Raw genomic sequence first — 15,318 nt, forward strand, 5'->3', positions numbered from 1 at the left:
ATATCTTATAATGGAAAGCACCATACAGATATTAATGAGCACAGAGCAAAGGTAAAATGTCAAAACAGTTTAAAATCCACCTGAATTTTGATGAGCTCTAGATCCAATCCCCAAAACCAAATGATGTTTGATAATTAAACAATTTCAAAAATATAACTGTTAAGTGTTGTTCTGCATGACAACAGAATTACATAAAATTAAGCATTCCAACTATTAGTAGTTGTTTATTTAGTTCCCTCAAAAAACGTTTAATTGTCATTATCCAGTGGTTGTATTTATCTTCTCTTGGATTTAAGATAAGATAATTGACAGAAGCCACATTCAATAAAAAGTTATTAATAGGCATCCTGTATCAATTGTATTTTAAGAAGCTGTGAGGGAAATGATATTGTGCGCTTTAGAAGGGAGCACAACTTAGCTCATCTAGAAAACAGTTATATAATGCATGGAAGTCAAAAGGGAAATACTTACCTTATCACTTAGGGTTGGATCATTTAATGAGTATAACTTGTTTGTAATATCCTTTCCAATAAGATACTTAAATATTTCAAAAAGAAATGGCTCTGATTCTAGAAAATACGCGAGTCTCTCTCTGGACCAACATAAGAATTTGCAGTTATCATCAGCAGTAATTGACACCTATAAAGAAAGTGTGGTCAATAATTAATACAGCATTTTAATTGTCCCAATGACTACAGCATATTTAATTCAGATCTCAGGAAATGATTAATAGCAAAAGCACTTATATACTGCTTCATAGTGCTTTACAGCCCTCTGAGCGGTTTAGAGAGTCAGCATATTAAAAATACTTTGTTTTATGAACTGTCTCATTTCAGCCAGGATGAAAATAGTATTCTGACTATACTGAGAACCTTGCTTTCTATTCTACTTCATTTGGATTTTTAAAACCCTGTAAACAAAGGTATTGCAAAGGAGGAATTAAAAAAACACGAGAGTCAGTATCAAGAATTCAAACAGCCAAGCTTTAATTACAGTATGTAACATTGCACACTGGGCCCAACACCCCAGTGCTGTAAATCATATTTGCGGATAAAGTTTAACTGATTGTACTTAAAGACAAAGAAAATGGAAAAGTTGAATCAGAAGCAGAATAATAACCATAATTGCCCTCTAATTATTTTAAGAATAATATAGGGCAAGGGTTTTAAACAATTCCATTATCCCTTATTTTGGGGGATATTATAAAATGTCCTTTATCATTCCATAGTTCTGAAATACATTTATCATATCTGCACTGCCAAAATCCGTATCACTACCAGCTGTCAGCAGAGTGTTAAAATGTGTGTATCTCTTGGCTGCCCTCGTCTGGATTGAAGCAGCCCATTTCTGATGGCCCGTTCTGAAATGGCCATATACAGGTAGCCCTTGATTTACAACAGTCTGATTAGTGACCATTCATAGTTACAATGAAAAATATGATTTGTGATCTTTTTTCACACTTACAACTGTCACAGCATCCCCATGTTCATGTGATCAAAATTCAGATGCTTGGCAACTGGTTCATATTTATGACCATTGCAGTGTCCCAAGGTCATGTGATCACCTTTTGCGACCTTCTGACCCTCTGGAATGAGCTGCCCCCGGAGCTCCGCATAATCCCTGACCTCCGGTCCTTCCGACGCGCCCTAAAAAGTTGGCTTTTCCAGCAAGCCGGCCTGGCCTGTTAATGTTAATGTTAATTTATTTTAAATGTATTGTTTCTTTTAAAAAAAATCGGTTTGGTCTTTTTGGAAATGGGTTTAATCTTTTTTTTAACTTTTGTGATGTGTGTTTTTAATGTTGTACGCCGCCCTGAGTCCTTTTGGAGAAGGTCAGCATATAAATCCAAATAAACCTAAACCTAAAACCTAAACCAAAGTCAATGGGGAAGCCAGATTTACTTAACAGCCGGGTTAGTAACTTATCAACTTCAGTGATTCACTAAACAACTATGGCAAGAAAGGCCGTAAAATGGGGCAAAACTCACTTAACAAATGTCTCACTTAACAAAATAAATTTTGGGTTCAATTGTGGTCATAAGTCGGGGACTACCTGTACTCTGATAATATGCAACTCAGATCTTTTCTTCAAGAGGAAGAAAAGATCCTCCTCTGTATAAACTCTAAGCATGTCAGCAGAAGTAACAATATCATGGGATATCAGGTAAGTGCTTCAAGAATTAGAGCCTCAGAATAAAATTCAATTTAAGTGCTGTTTCTATATGCAAGATAGCAACCAATGATTGTGTTCAGGGCATCTCCAGAAATCTAAATCCAGCAGATGGCACCAGTGTATTAACAAGAACAAAAGGAAGCCAAAGACTCTCACCCAACGCTCCATAAACAAAAAATATAAGTATACCCCTTCCAAAGAACAAAATGAAAGCAATGTCTAAGCATTTGGGGAGGTCCATAAACATTGTCTACGTATCATTAAATGCATATTTATATATATTTTTAAAAAAACATTTTAGAAATGTGAATTTTTTAAAAATAACATTTTTCATTCATTAACAAAAGCACAAACAGACTTAAGTAAATACTAAATAAGCAGAATGCTAGAAACTTGTGGTTAAAAATGTACATGTTGAACTTAAAACCATGTGTGGATTTCAGGCCCCTTGGCAAATAAATTCAGTACTCCTTGCCTTGTTCTTGTTTTGATTGAATTTAAACTAATCTGCAGAATAGGAAGTCTGAGGTGTTTTCTTTCAGTATTTGGTACAGATTGTATTTTCTCCAAGTCTGAATAAATCAGTGTGCAAAACCCAAAGTGGATAATGTGTTAGAAAGAGCAGACGTATCTTGCACTGGGCTTCCAGTAGGGTGATTACTGTATTATGACAACAACCTTTCTATGGCATTAAGCCCAGTTTTTGAGTGGAACATATTACGCTAAGTCACTGATTTTAGATTCCGTACCAGGCTCAATTTCACTTTTACTATCAAGTTAACTAACAACTGCATAGTCATTCCTGGTCAGGCATAGGAACCAAGCTTCCAAGCAGAGATTGCCTTTTACGACTGAAAGACACTGCAATAATTCCATGTTTTTCTCCCTCACATGTTTTGAAAAAAGAAAAGAAAAAGAGAAAAGTAGCTCTGGGCAACTGCATAAGAAAGATCTAGCTAGTTGATTCCAGCTAATATCTGAAATTCGCCTGCTGGAGCTTCATTTTGGGAATCTGGGATCTCTCACCACTTTTGTAGCCTATTATTTCTTTATTTCCAAAGATCCTTCATTAGGTACTTCCCGTAGTAGTAGACCTTATTTTTCCAAGTCTCTTTAAGACATACTAAGGGCTAGCAATCATTTTCAACCATTTTTAAAATTCTTTTTAAAAAGGACTTTAGAAATTTGATGGCTAATTACAAATAAAAAGCCCTGGAAGTCATCATTTCCCTTCGAATATACGCATACCCATATTTCCTTGATTGCTGTTATCAATTGCCAAAAAGATCTGGCAGATTTTTGAAAGGACACTAAAATTGCCATCTGTCACGTCTTAGATTTTGCATTTTCTGAACTCTTTCCCATAGATCTTTCCATCCTTTAGTCTGTCTGCAGCACAGGAAGGCTGTATTAATGTATCCCCCTCACAATTGTTCTTTAACCTGTAGTGAAAAAAGAGTTTCTTTCTCTTATATTCCCTTGCATTGAACAAAAAGATCTTTGAATAAAGTATATACCAGCTTTTTCTGAAAGCTCTCCAAGTTGTCCTGTTTTCAGTGTGTTACAGAATAGCTTGAATTACTAATGGATCTTCTACCAACAGCAAACAAGACTAGCTGATCAGGTGAAAGTGATTATTTTCAAATTATAGTTCCAACTGTAAAATAGCATTAAATTCAAGTACAGTTTGGTTTTTCTCAGTAAATTATAGCAAAGTGATTATTAATCTTCAAGCACTTATTTGGTGAATGAAAACAAATACCATTTTAAATCTCCCCAATAAACACAACCATAATATTTCACATCGGGAATTATTTTATGTTCCAACAATAACAGTTTGAAAAGCTGTATAATGCATCGGACAAAAGATTGTAAATTCACAGCTCTTCAATTTTCTTCCCTGCAGAATCTCCATGATAATTATAATCGTTCCTAAAGAAACTGCTGATTTCATACCTGGAATTTCTCATCCCGATTCATCTGAGTTGATCGATATTCAGGAGAATCTATAAAGGCACATGGGTAAATATTATGCAGAAAATGTCCTCTATAGGAGACCTTCATTCTGATGATGAAAATAAGTATTACAACAATTGGTAATATAGGCAGTATGTAGCAGCTTAATTTCTAATAGAGTACAATTATTTGCAAACATGTAAATTCTGTTATCATAGAAAATAACTTAATTGACTTTTGCTAGTTAAAATTCTGGAACCCTTGCAGTTAAGCTAGTCTCCAAGAGGCATGATGCAAATGCAATCTGAATCATATCCTACACTTAGATATCCCTTCCCCATTCTTCCCTCTTCCTTGCATTAATTGCATGGTACATTTATATTGTTCACTATCATTCATCACGAATCATTACTAACCAATATTAAGCTAAGCAGGCTGAAAATATAATTTTCAATTCCTTGTTACAATTAATGATGCATTAACAATGTAGATGTAATGTAACATAATGGATAGCTGCATTGGGAGAAAGAGCAAATGAGGGAGAAAGTTATAAATTGGCAGATCAAGAGCAAAAGAAAGAAGAAGGAATCTGTACTGTTGTGCTTGGTTAACTTCAGGTTGGACTTTAAGATCCTTGCCAAGCTTCTGTTTTTAATTGTGGATAGGGATTATTCCTTGATCCTGCTGAAAGGAAAAACCTGGAGTTTGGGATTGGGAGAAGTAGTGATGCTCCCAATATTAGTTTCTCAATCTCAATGTTACCGACATTGATGGGATTAATTGAAGCTTTCCTATTACCTAATAATTAAGGCAATTTCTCTACATGAAATAAGTGAATAAATAAACTACCAGGAATCTAGGAAAGCATAAGATTGCTCTCTGGCTCACTGTAACAAGAAGAAATTAATCATGAATCCAGTGACTTGGGCACTGTCACAAACATTTTCAAGGTTTAAAGAAATACATTTCTTAAACACACAATTCCCAAAAGCTTAGACATTTAACTAAAAATCTATCAACAATCTAATTTTCCTAGAACCACATTGTTTGAAATAAGTAACAAATGTATGATAACTGAGAGATAAGAATAAAATTTGAATAAGAATTACAGAAGATAGCAGCTGACAAGGGCTGGTTTTCCAAAATACTAAGGAGGATCAGATCTGTTAGTACTGCAAATCATCAGGAAATTCCAAGATCAAACCTGATGGAGTAAAAAGAAGGTACAGGACAGGATCTAACTTTGTTTTGTCACACACACACACACACACCCAAAAAATAAAATCCGTAGGCATGTCCTAGGCAGACTACAGTTTGTATGATCATATGCCAGAGTAAAAAGAAAAGGAAAGAATCTTCATTAATTCTATTTATCCCCTTTAGCATCTAGTGCTATTTCAGTAATTCGGGAGGATTCTCCAAATTTTTTGATTGGATTTTGGATAAATCTAGAAGGAAAGGAGAATTAGTGTGGCAACTTCTACAGCAGAACTTCTTCCATTACCTAGAAAGAGCTCGTGTGTGTGTGTGTGTGTGTGTGTGTGTGTGTGTGTGTGTGTTGTAGATTTTTGATCTAAGTAGCTTATTTTTAGGTCTATCATACCTGAGCTATAAAAATCCAGATGAGCACAAATTGGCAGCAAAGCAATACTGAGAGTTCCTTGCTGCCATCTAGTGGTTGTCTGGATTTGTGCAGACCAGATCTGGTAGCCTTACCTATCTCTTTCATATTGAGTGTGCATTTTTTGTACAGTCCAACTATATAAAAGGGACATCCAGATCCAGTTATTTCAGGTACATACTTTCCTTTTAGTAGAATACTTAATCGATCATCCACTGATGTTTTATCTTCTGCAGCATATGCTTGACCTGTTTTTAGAGTCTGGATTTCGCAGAACTGTCCTGTCAATCTTTGGAATAGCTCTGGAGGAACATGGAGTGGTTCAAACATTCTCTTGTATAGGGTACTGAGCTCTTTATTTATTTTTATCTGGAAGACAATAGTGAAGAAATATTACAAACTTTGGAAATGCAGAAGAAGTGCTTTTCAGACATGACTGTTTCAGTTTAAAAAGGCTCCTAAAATATTGTTGCTGGCAAAAAATCAGTAAAAGCTTGCCGTTCATTTGTTTACTTAATACTGCTTTTTATATTGTCAAAAGTTAAAACTATTTATGAGTAAAAAATCAAAATTGCATGGTAAAATACAATTTTGCCCACTCAATAAAGAGGGTGGGGAAGAAAAGGAAAAACATAAACAAAACCAGCTAATCATAACATTTTCATTCAAAGAAACCCCAGTGGAAGAATTAAGTCTTCAACAGGCATCTAAAAGACACATTAACAGATGTCACAGATTGAGGGGGTGGGTGGGGAGGGGAAGAAGAAAAGGAGCTTTCTAGAATGCAGCTGCCAGTTGCTTTTGTAACTACAAGATGACATTGTCAGTCACAATACATAGACCTTCTGATGATCGTAGTGATTGTTCAGATTTGTAACCGGATATTAAATATCCTGGTGCTGATTTGTTTAGTGTCAGAAGCAGGGACTTGGCTTGATAAATTGACACTCATTGTGTGCATGATGAGATATCCGACTCAGAATGCTGATTGGATTCTACCATACATTCTGCATTTTCTAGGCAAGCACAAGGAAGCCCCACGTAGAATGTTATCTAATCTAATGAAGCTATCAGTGTGTGTTCAATAATAGAACAGCTGTTATTATATACAAGAGACTATATAATTAGCATTCCAACTAATTTTGATAATGGATGCTCCTTTGCACAAGATTACTTGGGCCTCTGAAATCTATAATAAGTCTAGAGGCCTCCCAAAAGTACTTTCTTGTTCTTTCTGAAGCATCGCCACTCTATTCTGAACACAAAAATCATTCTGGAGTCCTTGGTGTTGTTTGAACTTAGTTGTTTGCTTGCTGATGTTTCATTACTTAACTAGGTGCTGATGATGTTACCTAGTTTGATCATGGAATGTCTGCAAGTAAACAATCCAACACAGAGACACCAAGGTTCCCATAGTTCAACCCTGTATATATTATGTAGTAAAATATTATCGGCAAAAAAAGAAAACATCCCAAATGTTAAAAAGCATTGAGACAGACGTTAAAGTGCATTTTGGAGGCCACAGCCAACTTCCATTTTCAGTTTGATTGGAACTATTGTAATGCAATGTCTCCAATCTTCAACTCACAGGAACAGCCTAGGGGGAATATCATGGTCAATACTATCAAGAGTAGCTAAAAGTCCAGCAGAACAAAATTTGTCCTTCTTATTTTTCCCTCACAAAATTGTTATACCATCGCTACTATAAATCATTGGCTCCCAAAGAATAATCCAGTTGCCATAAATCTTTCATAAATTTTCATGGCAACATATAACCCAATTCTATAGAAGCCCCCATTCTATATATAGCCACCCAGCATTGCCCTGTGATAAGACAGGAGGCCAATAAATTTAATGAATAAATAAAACAGAACATGGCAGCTACACATTTTAATCTGACAAATTTAAATTCAGGATCAAGGATTATTCTGATCTGTTCAGTTACCTATAATTACCAACTGACAGTTACCTATAATTACCAACTGACAGCCATCTAGTTTACACAAATAATTATATTTATGGTACAAATAGTTTTGTGATGATAATCCATTTTTCCCCAATGGAGAATTATGTTACTGCTCATGCAACCAATATTATCTTTCTTTAACTTGCCCTTTAGCAAATAAAATTAAGCCTATTTATTTTCATGATAGAATAACAAAATCTATATATCAATAAGGATTTTTTTAAAAAAGACAATAGACTACATTAGTAAATTCAAATTTGTTAAAAATAATTTATTTTTCCCATATGTGTAGACTCTAAACTACATGGATTTTAATGACAATGGAGAGTAATATTGTTGCTGAAAGTTGCAGATCTGTTTTGATTACTTTTGTGAGTTATGGGTCAAAAATTACTCAAAACAATTATATGTTCAAAAATAAGTGTTCCAATCTGTTATTGCAGCCACAGCTGTAAGCAGAATATATCAACATAGTTAAGCAGATACATAAACTTCTTTTCTAATCATATAGATTATCAAGTTTTCTGGAAGTATCACGGATGACAAAGCAGAGTGTCAAAAAAGTATGAACTATAAATCAAGAAAGATTCAGTTCAAAACTTGTCTTTGCTGTGAATTCAAACATAGTCTTAAACATTCTACATTATCTTATTAGCATCAGCATCTTCTCATCTGGAAATAATAAAACTATCTCTCAAATTATTATAAGGTAATAGTGTGTATGAATACAAGTTAGTTCTATGTAGCATTGTATATTATTACTCCATTCCTTTTGTCCTTTATTTAAAGTCATCTAAAATCCCTGAAAACTATTAAAGACATCAAACTGTTGTCTCGTCCAAAACTTGGCTTTTACAATGATCAAAGATCAATGGGTTCAGAGAAGTCCATGAGTAGGACATGGGGATATTAGCACCTTCCCACTCATGTTCTCTAGTATCGGGTGCTAAAACATACATCATTTTTGAAACTAAATGCAATGTTTCACCACTATTACCAGCCATTTATAGCTCCAGTCTCCCCGACTTGTGCACATCAATCCTTTGTGTTTGTTTGCTTTTAATTTCCAATATATTGTTGATCTCTGCAACTTGCAATAATAAATTCTATAGATTACTTATTCACTTCCTGCAGTAGCATTTCATAAATCATTCACTCCCAAATTTTGCATGATCCCAATTTCTAATTATCTGCTTTCTTCACTCAGGCATGATTTGTATATGATCCCCCCCCCCAAGATGACGGCACACTTAGGCGCTGCGGCTTTGAGCTCCTGGTGTCACAGTGGAGTTAGGAAAAAGCTAGTCTACACCTGCAGGGAGTTACTAAAGATTGGATCTTCTAGTCGACTAGATATTACCAGCGACTTCCAGCAGTCTCATAATATACTGAGTGTCATAGTAAGACTGCCAGGCTCTCCATGGATCGTTGTTGGGCCTAGAAGGCAGCGAAGAGAGCGAAAGCAGAAGCAGGGATGCAGAGCTGGTTTGCTAGTTCAGTTACGGAAGCAGCCTCACAGACCAGCATTACCAAACATTTTTCTAACCATCTCTAGATCCTTTGTCAACAAAACTGATGAACTAGAGCTATGGATGGCAGCGAATAAGCTCATTCGCGGCTGCTGTGTGATGATCATCACAGAGACCTGGCTTCATCAGTGGAGCTAGCTAACCGCACCACATACCGCTTTGACAGAAATAGCATCTCTGGTAAAAGCAAAGGTGGAGGAGTTTGTATTTACACACATAATAACTAGTGTACTAACAGTAGAGTTGCTTATACTCACTGTTCTGCAGATGTGGAATTCTTAACTGTCATTTGTTGGCCATTTTATTTACCTAGAGGGATTTCTGTTATAGTTATCACTGCTGTCTATATATCACCTGATGCAAATGTTAGCACAGTGCTCTCTAAGTTACATGACGCCATCGCAAGGCAGCAGCAAACTTACCCTGAGGGTGCTTTTGTCGTGGCTGGGGATTTTAATCAAGCCGGTCTAAAGTCTGTTCTCCCTAAGTTTGTGCAGTATGTGCAGTGTATCATCAGAGGTAAGAATACTCTAGACCAGTGGTTCCCAAAGTGAGCGGTACCACCCTCTGGCGGGTGGTGGGATGACTTACGGGTGTGCTAAGAGGCAAGGGGGGGCAGCAGGGAGGCACTAAGAGGCAAGGGGCGGTGGCAGTGGGGTTCTAAGAAGCAAGAGAGGTGGCAGAGGAGTGCTGGAGGTGTTCTGCTGTACTGTACTCCTGACTCGCCTAGCTTAGCGTGCAGGCGCAGAAAGGAATGTAATGGGACCGAAAGCGAGAGTCCTTCCCCGCACGGCTTGTGTGGAGATGGCGGCTCACTCTCGCCTCACCAGGAACCGGCGATGACGCACCTTTGGAAGGCTTGGGTTTCGCGCGCGCTTTCAATGGGTGGAAGGGCTGGGTTCTTCTTCGTCGCGCGAGACTGGCAGTTAAAACTGCTCCTCCAGCTGCAGGGGGGGGCGTGAACCCTAAATGTAGCAATGGAGTTGTCTTCCCTGCTTCTCGCCAGCTTTGCCACCTTCTTTCTCCCACCCGACATGAGCGCACGGAGACCCTCGGCCAGTCTGTCATGCTGTGTAGAAACTGAGCTGCTGCCTCCGTAAAAAATTGCAGGAGAAGCTGAAATTTTGAAATGAGATTCTAAGAGGAAGAGCGTCTACTCTTCCTCTTAGGAAGAGTAGGGGCAGGGTGTGATTTTGCAACTACTTCATAGATGCACATCTTTTTCTATAGTATTAGTATTGTTAATAGGATACTTTTTTAAATCATCTGGATTAATAAACTATCTTAATATTGCTCACTGCTGGAAATTCTACAGAAAATGTGTTTTAAATTAGTAATAATTTTATAGCATTAGCTGGCTGGCTGATCTGCTGAAAGAGGGAGGCACGTTTTGTTCAGAGTAGTTTGTGGAATTGAGACAAGTGGTTCTCAAGCATTGACACACCTAATAAAAGTAGCTTACAGTGCAGTTTAACATCATGTCCTGACTACATCCTTGTGTTTCCCCCCCCCAAATGAATTATCATTGCCCTGATCTCATTCCCAGTAATGAGTGAAATATCTGTAATCATTAGTTGTACTAGCTATAAAGTGGCATTTTTCCTCCTTTCCTATTGACTTTGCTTGTCAGAAGGTCACAAAAGTGATCAACATGACCCCGGGACACTGCAACCATCATAAATATGAGTAAGTTGCCAAGTGTCTGAATTTTCATCACATGGGCATGGGAATGGTGCAATGGTTATAAGTGTGAAAAACAGTCATAACTCAATTCTTTCAGTGCCATTGTAACTTCATACTGTCACTAAACTAATAGTTGTAAGATAAGGACCACCTGTATTTCACAAATTGCTAGGGAAGATACAAACCTGCTCTCTTCCTGCCTACATTCCAAACTCTGCTATCTCTTTGCTCTCTGAAAAGCCTTTTTCCTCCTGCTGCAAACTACAGGTAGTCCTCAGATTATGACTATAACCAAAATTTCTTTTGTTAAGTGAATTTTGCCCTATTTTATTATCTTTCTTGCCACTTGTTAAATGAATCACTGCACTGGTTACTAATGTTGTTAAGTGAATCTGGCTTCTCCATTGACTTTGCCTTGTCAGAAGGTTGCAAAAGATGATCATATGACCTCGGGACACTGCAACCATCATAAATACAGTATGAGTCAGTTGCCAAGCATCCAAATTTTGATCTTACGACCATGGGGATGCTATAATGGTCATAACTGTCAAAAATGGCCATAAGTCACTTTTTCAATACCTTTTCAATGATGAAGATTTTGATCATTTGCTGCTTCATACAGAAGTTCGTTGGCTATCAAAAGGCAACTGTGTGAGATGCTTTTACAATCTGTTTGACACTGTTGTGGAGTTTTTAAAGACAAGAATGCCTTGCTCAGTGGTGAACTCAAAGAGATCAGGCATGACATTGCTTATTTATCAGAACTATTTGCAAAGTTCAATGGAGTGAATTTGCAGTTGCAAGGAAATTAGGTCAATTCTTATTAAAGCCAAATTTGTCATCTCTACGTTTATTTCAAAGTTAACTCTATTCAAGCGCAATATAGGTCGTTGCGAGCTATACCAATTTCCGAGCTTCTCTGAGCTAGAAGAGAAAGGTGGGATACAAGACAATGATCTTTGCGTTTTTTGTGACCATTTGGACATGCTTCATAAAGATATGTCTGAGCGATATCAGGATTTTCTTTTGATGGAAATTACAGATTGGGTGATAAATCCATTTTCAGATACTGAGGAAGATGGGGTAGTGGAGGAACAACTCACAGAGCTGTAAAATGACATTGAACTGAAGCCAAAGTTTAAGAAATCGTACCAAGAGTTTTAGTTACAGAAAGAAATTTCTGATTGCTATCCTGCACTATGGACAGTGGTTAAGAAGCTCTTGTTGCATTTCCAACATCATATTTGGTGGAAGGTGTTAGATATTAACATATATCGGGATAAGTCTTCCCTCTGGTCCGCTCCTACAGCGGGAAACAGGTATCCCTCTGATTGGTCGAGGGGCGTGCCCAATCCCTATAAAAGGGGAACCCTCCGACCACCAAACAAGCTGGATCACTATTACTACTAATAAAGAGCTGTTAAGTCACTTCGTGTCCGCAGTCTGTCTCTCGTTGCCCAGATTTAACATTGGCGACGAAGGTGGGATTGAGAGACAGATAGGACGAAGAACGCTACCTCCAGAATCTCCGGATTTGATCCAGCCCAGGAATTCGGCAGCAATTCCGACAGCCATCTCAGATCACCGCAGCGCGGCAAATTCAAACAGAGAAGATGGCGATGCATGCTCCCCCCGCTCCTTTCGACCCAGAAAACGACGAATGGGAAGCCTTCATGATTCGTTTCGAGTGTTTCCTCGAAGCGAACGAATACACGGGGATCACCGATGCGAGGAAGAAAAACATCTTCCTCGGCTACTGCGGAAAAGAAGTCTTCAATACGGCCAGAGACCTCACCGCGCCGACTCCAATACAAGCAGTATCGTGGACAACGTTGCAACAGACTCTGCAAACCCATTACGCGCCAAAACCTTCCCGCCATGTCTGCCGCAAGGAGTTCAACATGAGGACTCAGAAGGCGGGAGAATCCGTTAATCAATATGTTGCAGCCCTACAAAAAGCAGCAGCTCACTGCGAATACAGGGATCTGGAAGAACACATCTTAGAGCGGCTCATCTGTGGGATAAGAGACATTTCGTTGCAAAAGAAGCTGTTGGCAAACCCGAGTTTAACCCTACAGACAGCGTTAAACGAAGCGAGAGCATCAGAATCAGCGGAGAAATCATCGGTGACCATACAACGAGGGGCCAGCGTAAACCAGCCAGCACCGAGGCAAACCAGAGTTCACTACGAGGACACAAGCCCCGACTACAAGAATTCCGAGTTCGAGGACAGTCACCTAATGCAGAGCAGTCACGTGAGGCCTGGGGGGAGACCCGGATCCCGTTTGCCGCCCTGCGCAAGCTGCGGAGGGAATCACCCCAGGTCTACTTGTAGGTTCAGGAACGTTGTTTGTTCGCATTGCAACAAACTTGGGCACATCGCACGAGTGTGCCGGAGCGGAGTCCCTGCCTCACGGCAGCCACCCATGTACCGCCAACAGAAGCCCAACCCAGGGGCTTGGCGAAATCAAAAAGGGCGCCCAGAGAGAAATCCACAAGTGTTTACCCAGAGAGAAAATTTCCAAAGAACTGAACGAGCGTATTCCCAGAGAGACTACTCACAAGGAAGTGAGCGAGCGTATCCCCAGAGAGAATACACACAGAGAGCTGAAAGAGCGTGCTATCAAGACGCTCAACAAGAGTATTTTCAGGATGTTGACGATGAGATAGAGTTGACCCAGAGAGAGGAGTTGCGAACGTATCTCACCACGATACATCAGGTCCGCCCTAAGCGGCCCAAAAGGCTGAAAGTCACAGTCCTCTTGGAGGGCTCACCCTGCGAGCTAGAAGTTGACACAGGATCAACCCTGACGATCATTTCATGGGCATCCATGAAACAGGCTATCCCTAGCCTCAGAAAGAGCCAACTGCGTGCTCCAGACGTCCTGCTACGAGACTACCAGGGGAACCAAGTCCCCATCGTGGGCCAAGGCACATTCCGCATCCGTTTCAAGGACATCGAAGCCCAGCTGCCCGTGACCATCGCCAGCGCGCCATTGCAGAACCTTCTGGGGCTTGATTGGTTTGAAGCCCTGGGATTAGAAGTCACCGGAATCAACGCCGTGAGAAACAGCAGCGCTGAAAAGATTTTTAAGGAGTTCGAGGATGTGTTCAGCCCCGGTCTTGGTAAGTATGTGGGCAAACCAATATCATTTAATTTAGACCCAAATGTGGCGCCAATCCGACTTAAACCGAGACGAGTGCCTTTTGCACTCCGCCCAAAAATAGATAAGGAGTTAGATAAGTTAGTGGAACAAGGGATCCTTGAGCCGGTAGATCACGCGCGCTGGGAAACACCTATCGTGACCCCAGTCAAACCAGACGGATCAGTCCGCGTCTGCGCGGACTATAAGTGCACAATTAATGTCGCGCTACAACAGAGCGCATATCCTGTGCCAGTAGTACAGCACTTATTGCACTCGTTGGGGCCAGGAAAGGTATTTGCAAAGTTAGACATGGCACAAGCTTACCAGCAACTGCCAGTTGATAGCGCCACAGCGGAGGCCCAAACGATAGTGACGCATAGAGGAGCATTCAAATGCAACCGGCTACAATTCGGCGTTAGCATTGCCCCAGGATTGTTCCAGAGCGTCATGGAACGACTGTTGCAAGGGATACCAGGAGTCGTCCCCTATTTTGACGACATCTTGGTGTCAGCTGCAAACGAGGAGCAATTAAACAAAAGAGTCAGATCTGTTTTGGCCAGAATCAGAGAAAAGGGTCTCCGCCTTAAAAAAGAAAAATGCCAAATTAACGTGCCTAGCGTAGAATTCCTGGGTTATAGAATCAATGGTCAGGGAATACACCCCACTTCAAAGAAAATTAAGGCGATCCAGGACGCCCCCACACCACGAAATCAGACCGAGTTGCAGGCCTTCCTCGGATTACTTAACTTCTACAGCGTTTTTCTGAGACAGAAGGCGACCGTTGCTGAGCCACTACACCGTCTACTCCAGAGGAACGCACCATGGAAATGGGGACGATCCGAAGCTGCAGCTTTCGCCGGAGTAAAGCGTCTACTCACCACTGACTCATTGCTTGTTCAATACAGCCAGACCCTACCGCTGGTATTGACCTGCGACGCATCACCTTTCGGAGTTGGAGCAGTCCTCAGCCACAGGATGCCCGACGGAAAAGAAGCACCCATCGCGTTCTACTCCAGAACTCTTTCATCGGCCGAAAGAAATTACAGCCAAATGGACAGGGAAGCGCTGGCTGCCGTCGCGGGAGTAAAGCGTTTCCACGAATACCTCTACGGCCGCGATTTTGAACTGATCACAGATCATAAACCGCTGTTGGGACTTTTGGCGGGAAACCGCCCCACTCCGGTCTCCCTTTCTCCTCGCATGACCAGGTGGACTGTTTTCCTGGCTGCATATTCATACAAATTG

General features: G+C 40.0%; 1 protein-coding gene across 6 annotated transcripts in view; it reads right to left on the reverse strand.

Annotated features, from left to right (window-relative positions):
- Window positions 1-15,318, reverse strand: part of POPDC1 (popeye domain cAMP effector 1) — a 43,072-nt gene that overhangs the window by 15,082 nt on the left and 12,672 nt on the right. For all 6 annotated transcript variants that reach the window (XR_014174270.1, XR_014174271.1, XM_081940314.1 and 3 more), the window contains exons 4-6: window positions 5,931-6,118; window positions 4,129-4,237; window positions 472-639 (exon numbers count right to left, since the gene is read on the reverse strand). Coding sequence is in view for 4 of the 6 variants with exons in the window: in XM_081940314.1 (XP_081796440.1) it covers window positions 472-639; window positions 4,129-4,237; window positions 5,931-6,118 (465 nt within the window). In the remaining 2 variants the exon portion in view is untranslated. The remainder of the gene's footprint in view (window positions 1-471; window positions 640-4,128; window positions 4,238-5,930; window positions 6,119-15,318) is intronic.

Source organism: Natrix helvetica, assembly GCF_964273705.1.
Source record: "Natrix helvetica genome assembly, chromosome: 2".
Classification (NCBI taxonomy): domain Eukaryota; kingdom Metazoa; phylum Chordata; class Lepidosauria; order Squamata; family Natricidae; genus Natrix; species Natrix helvetica.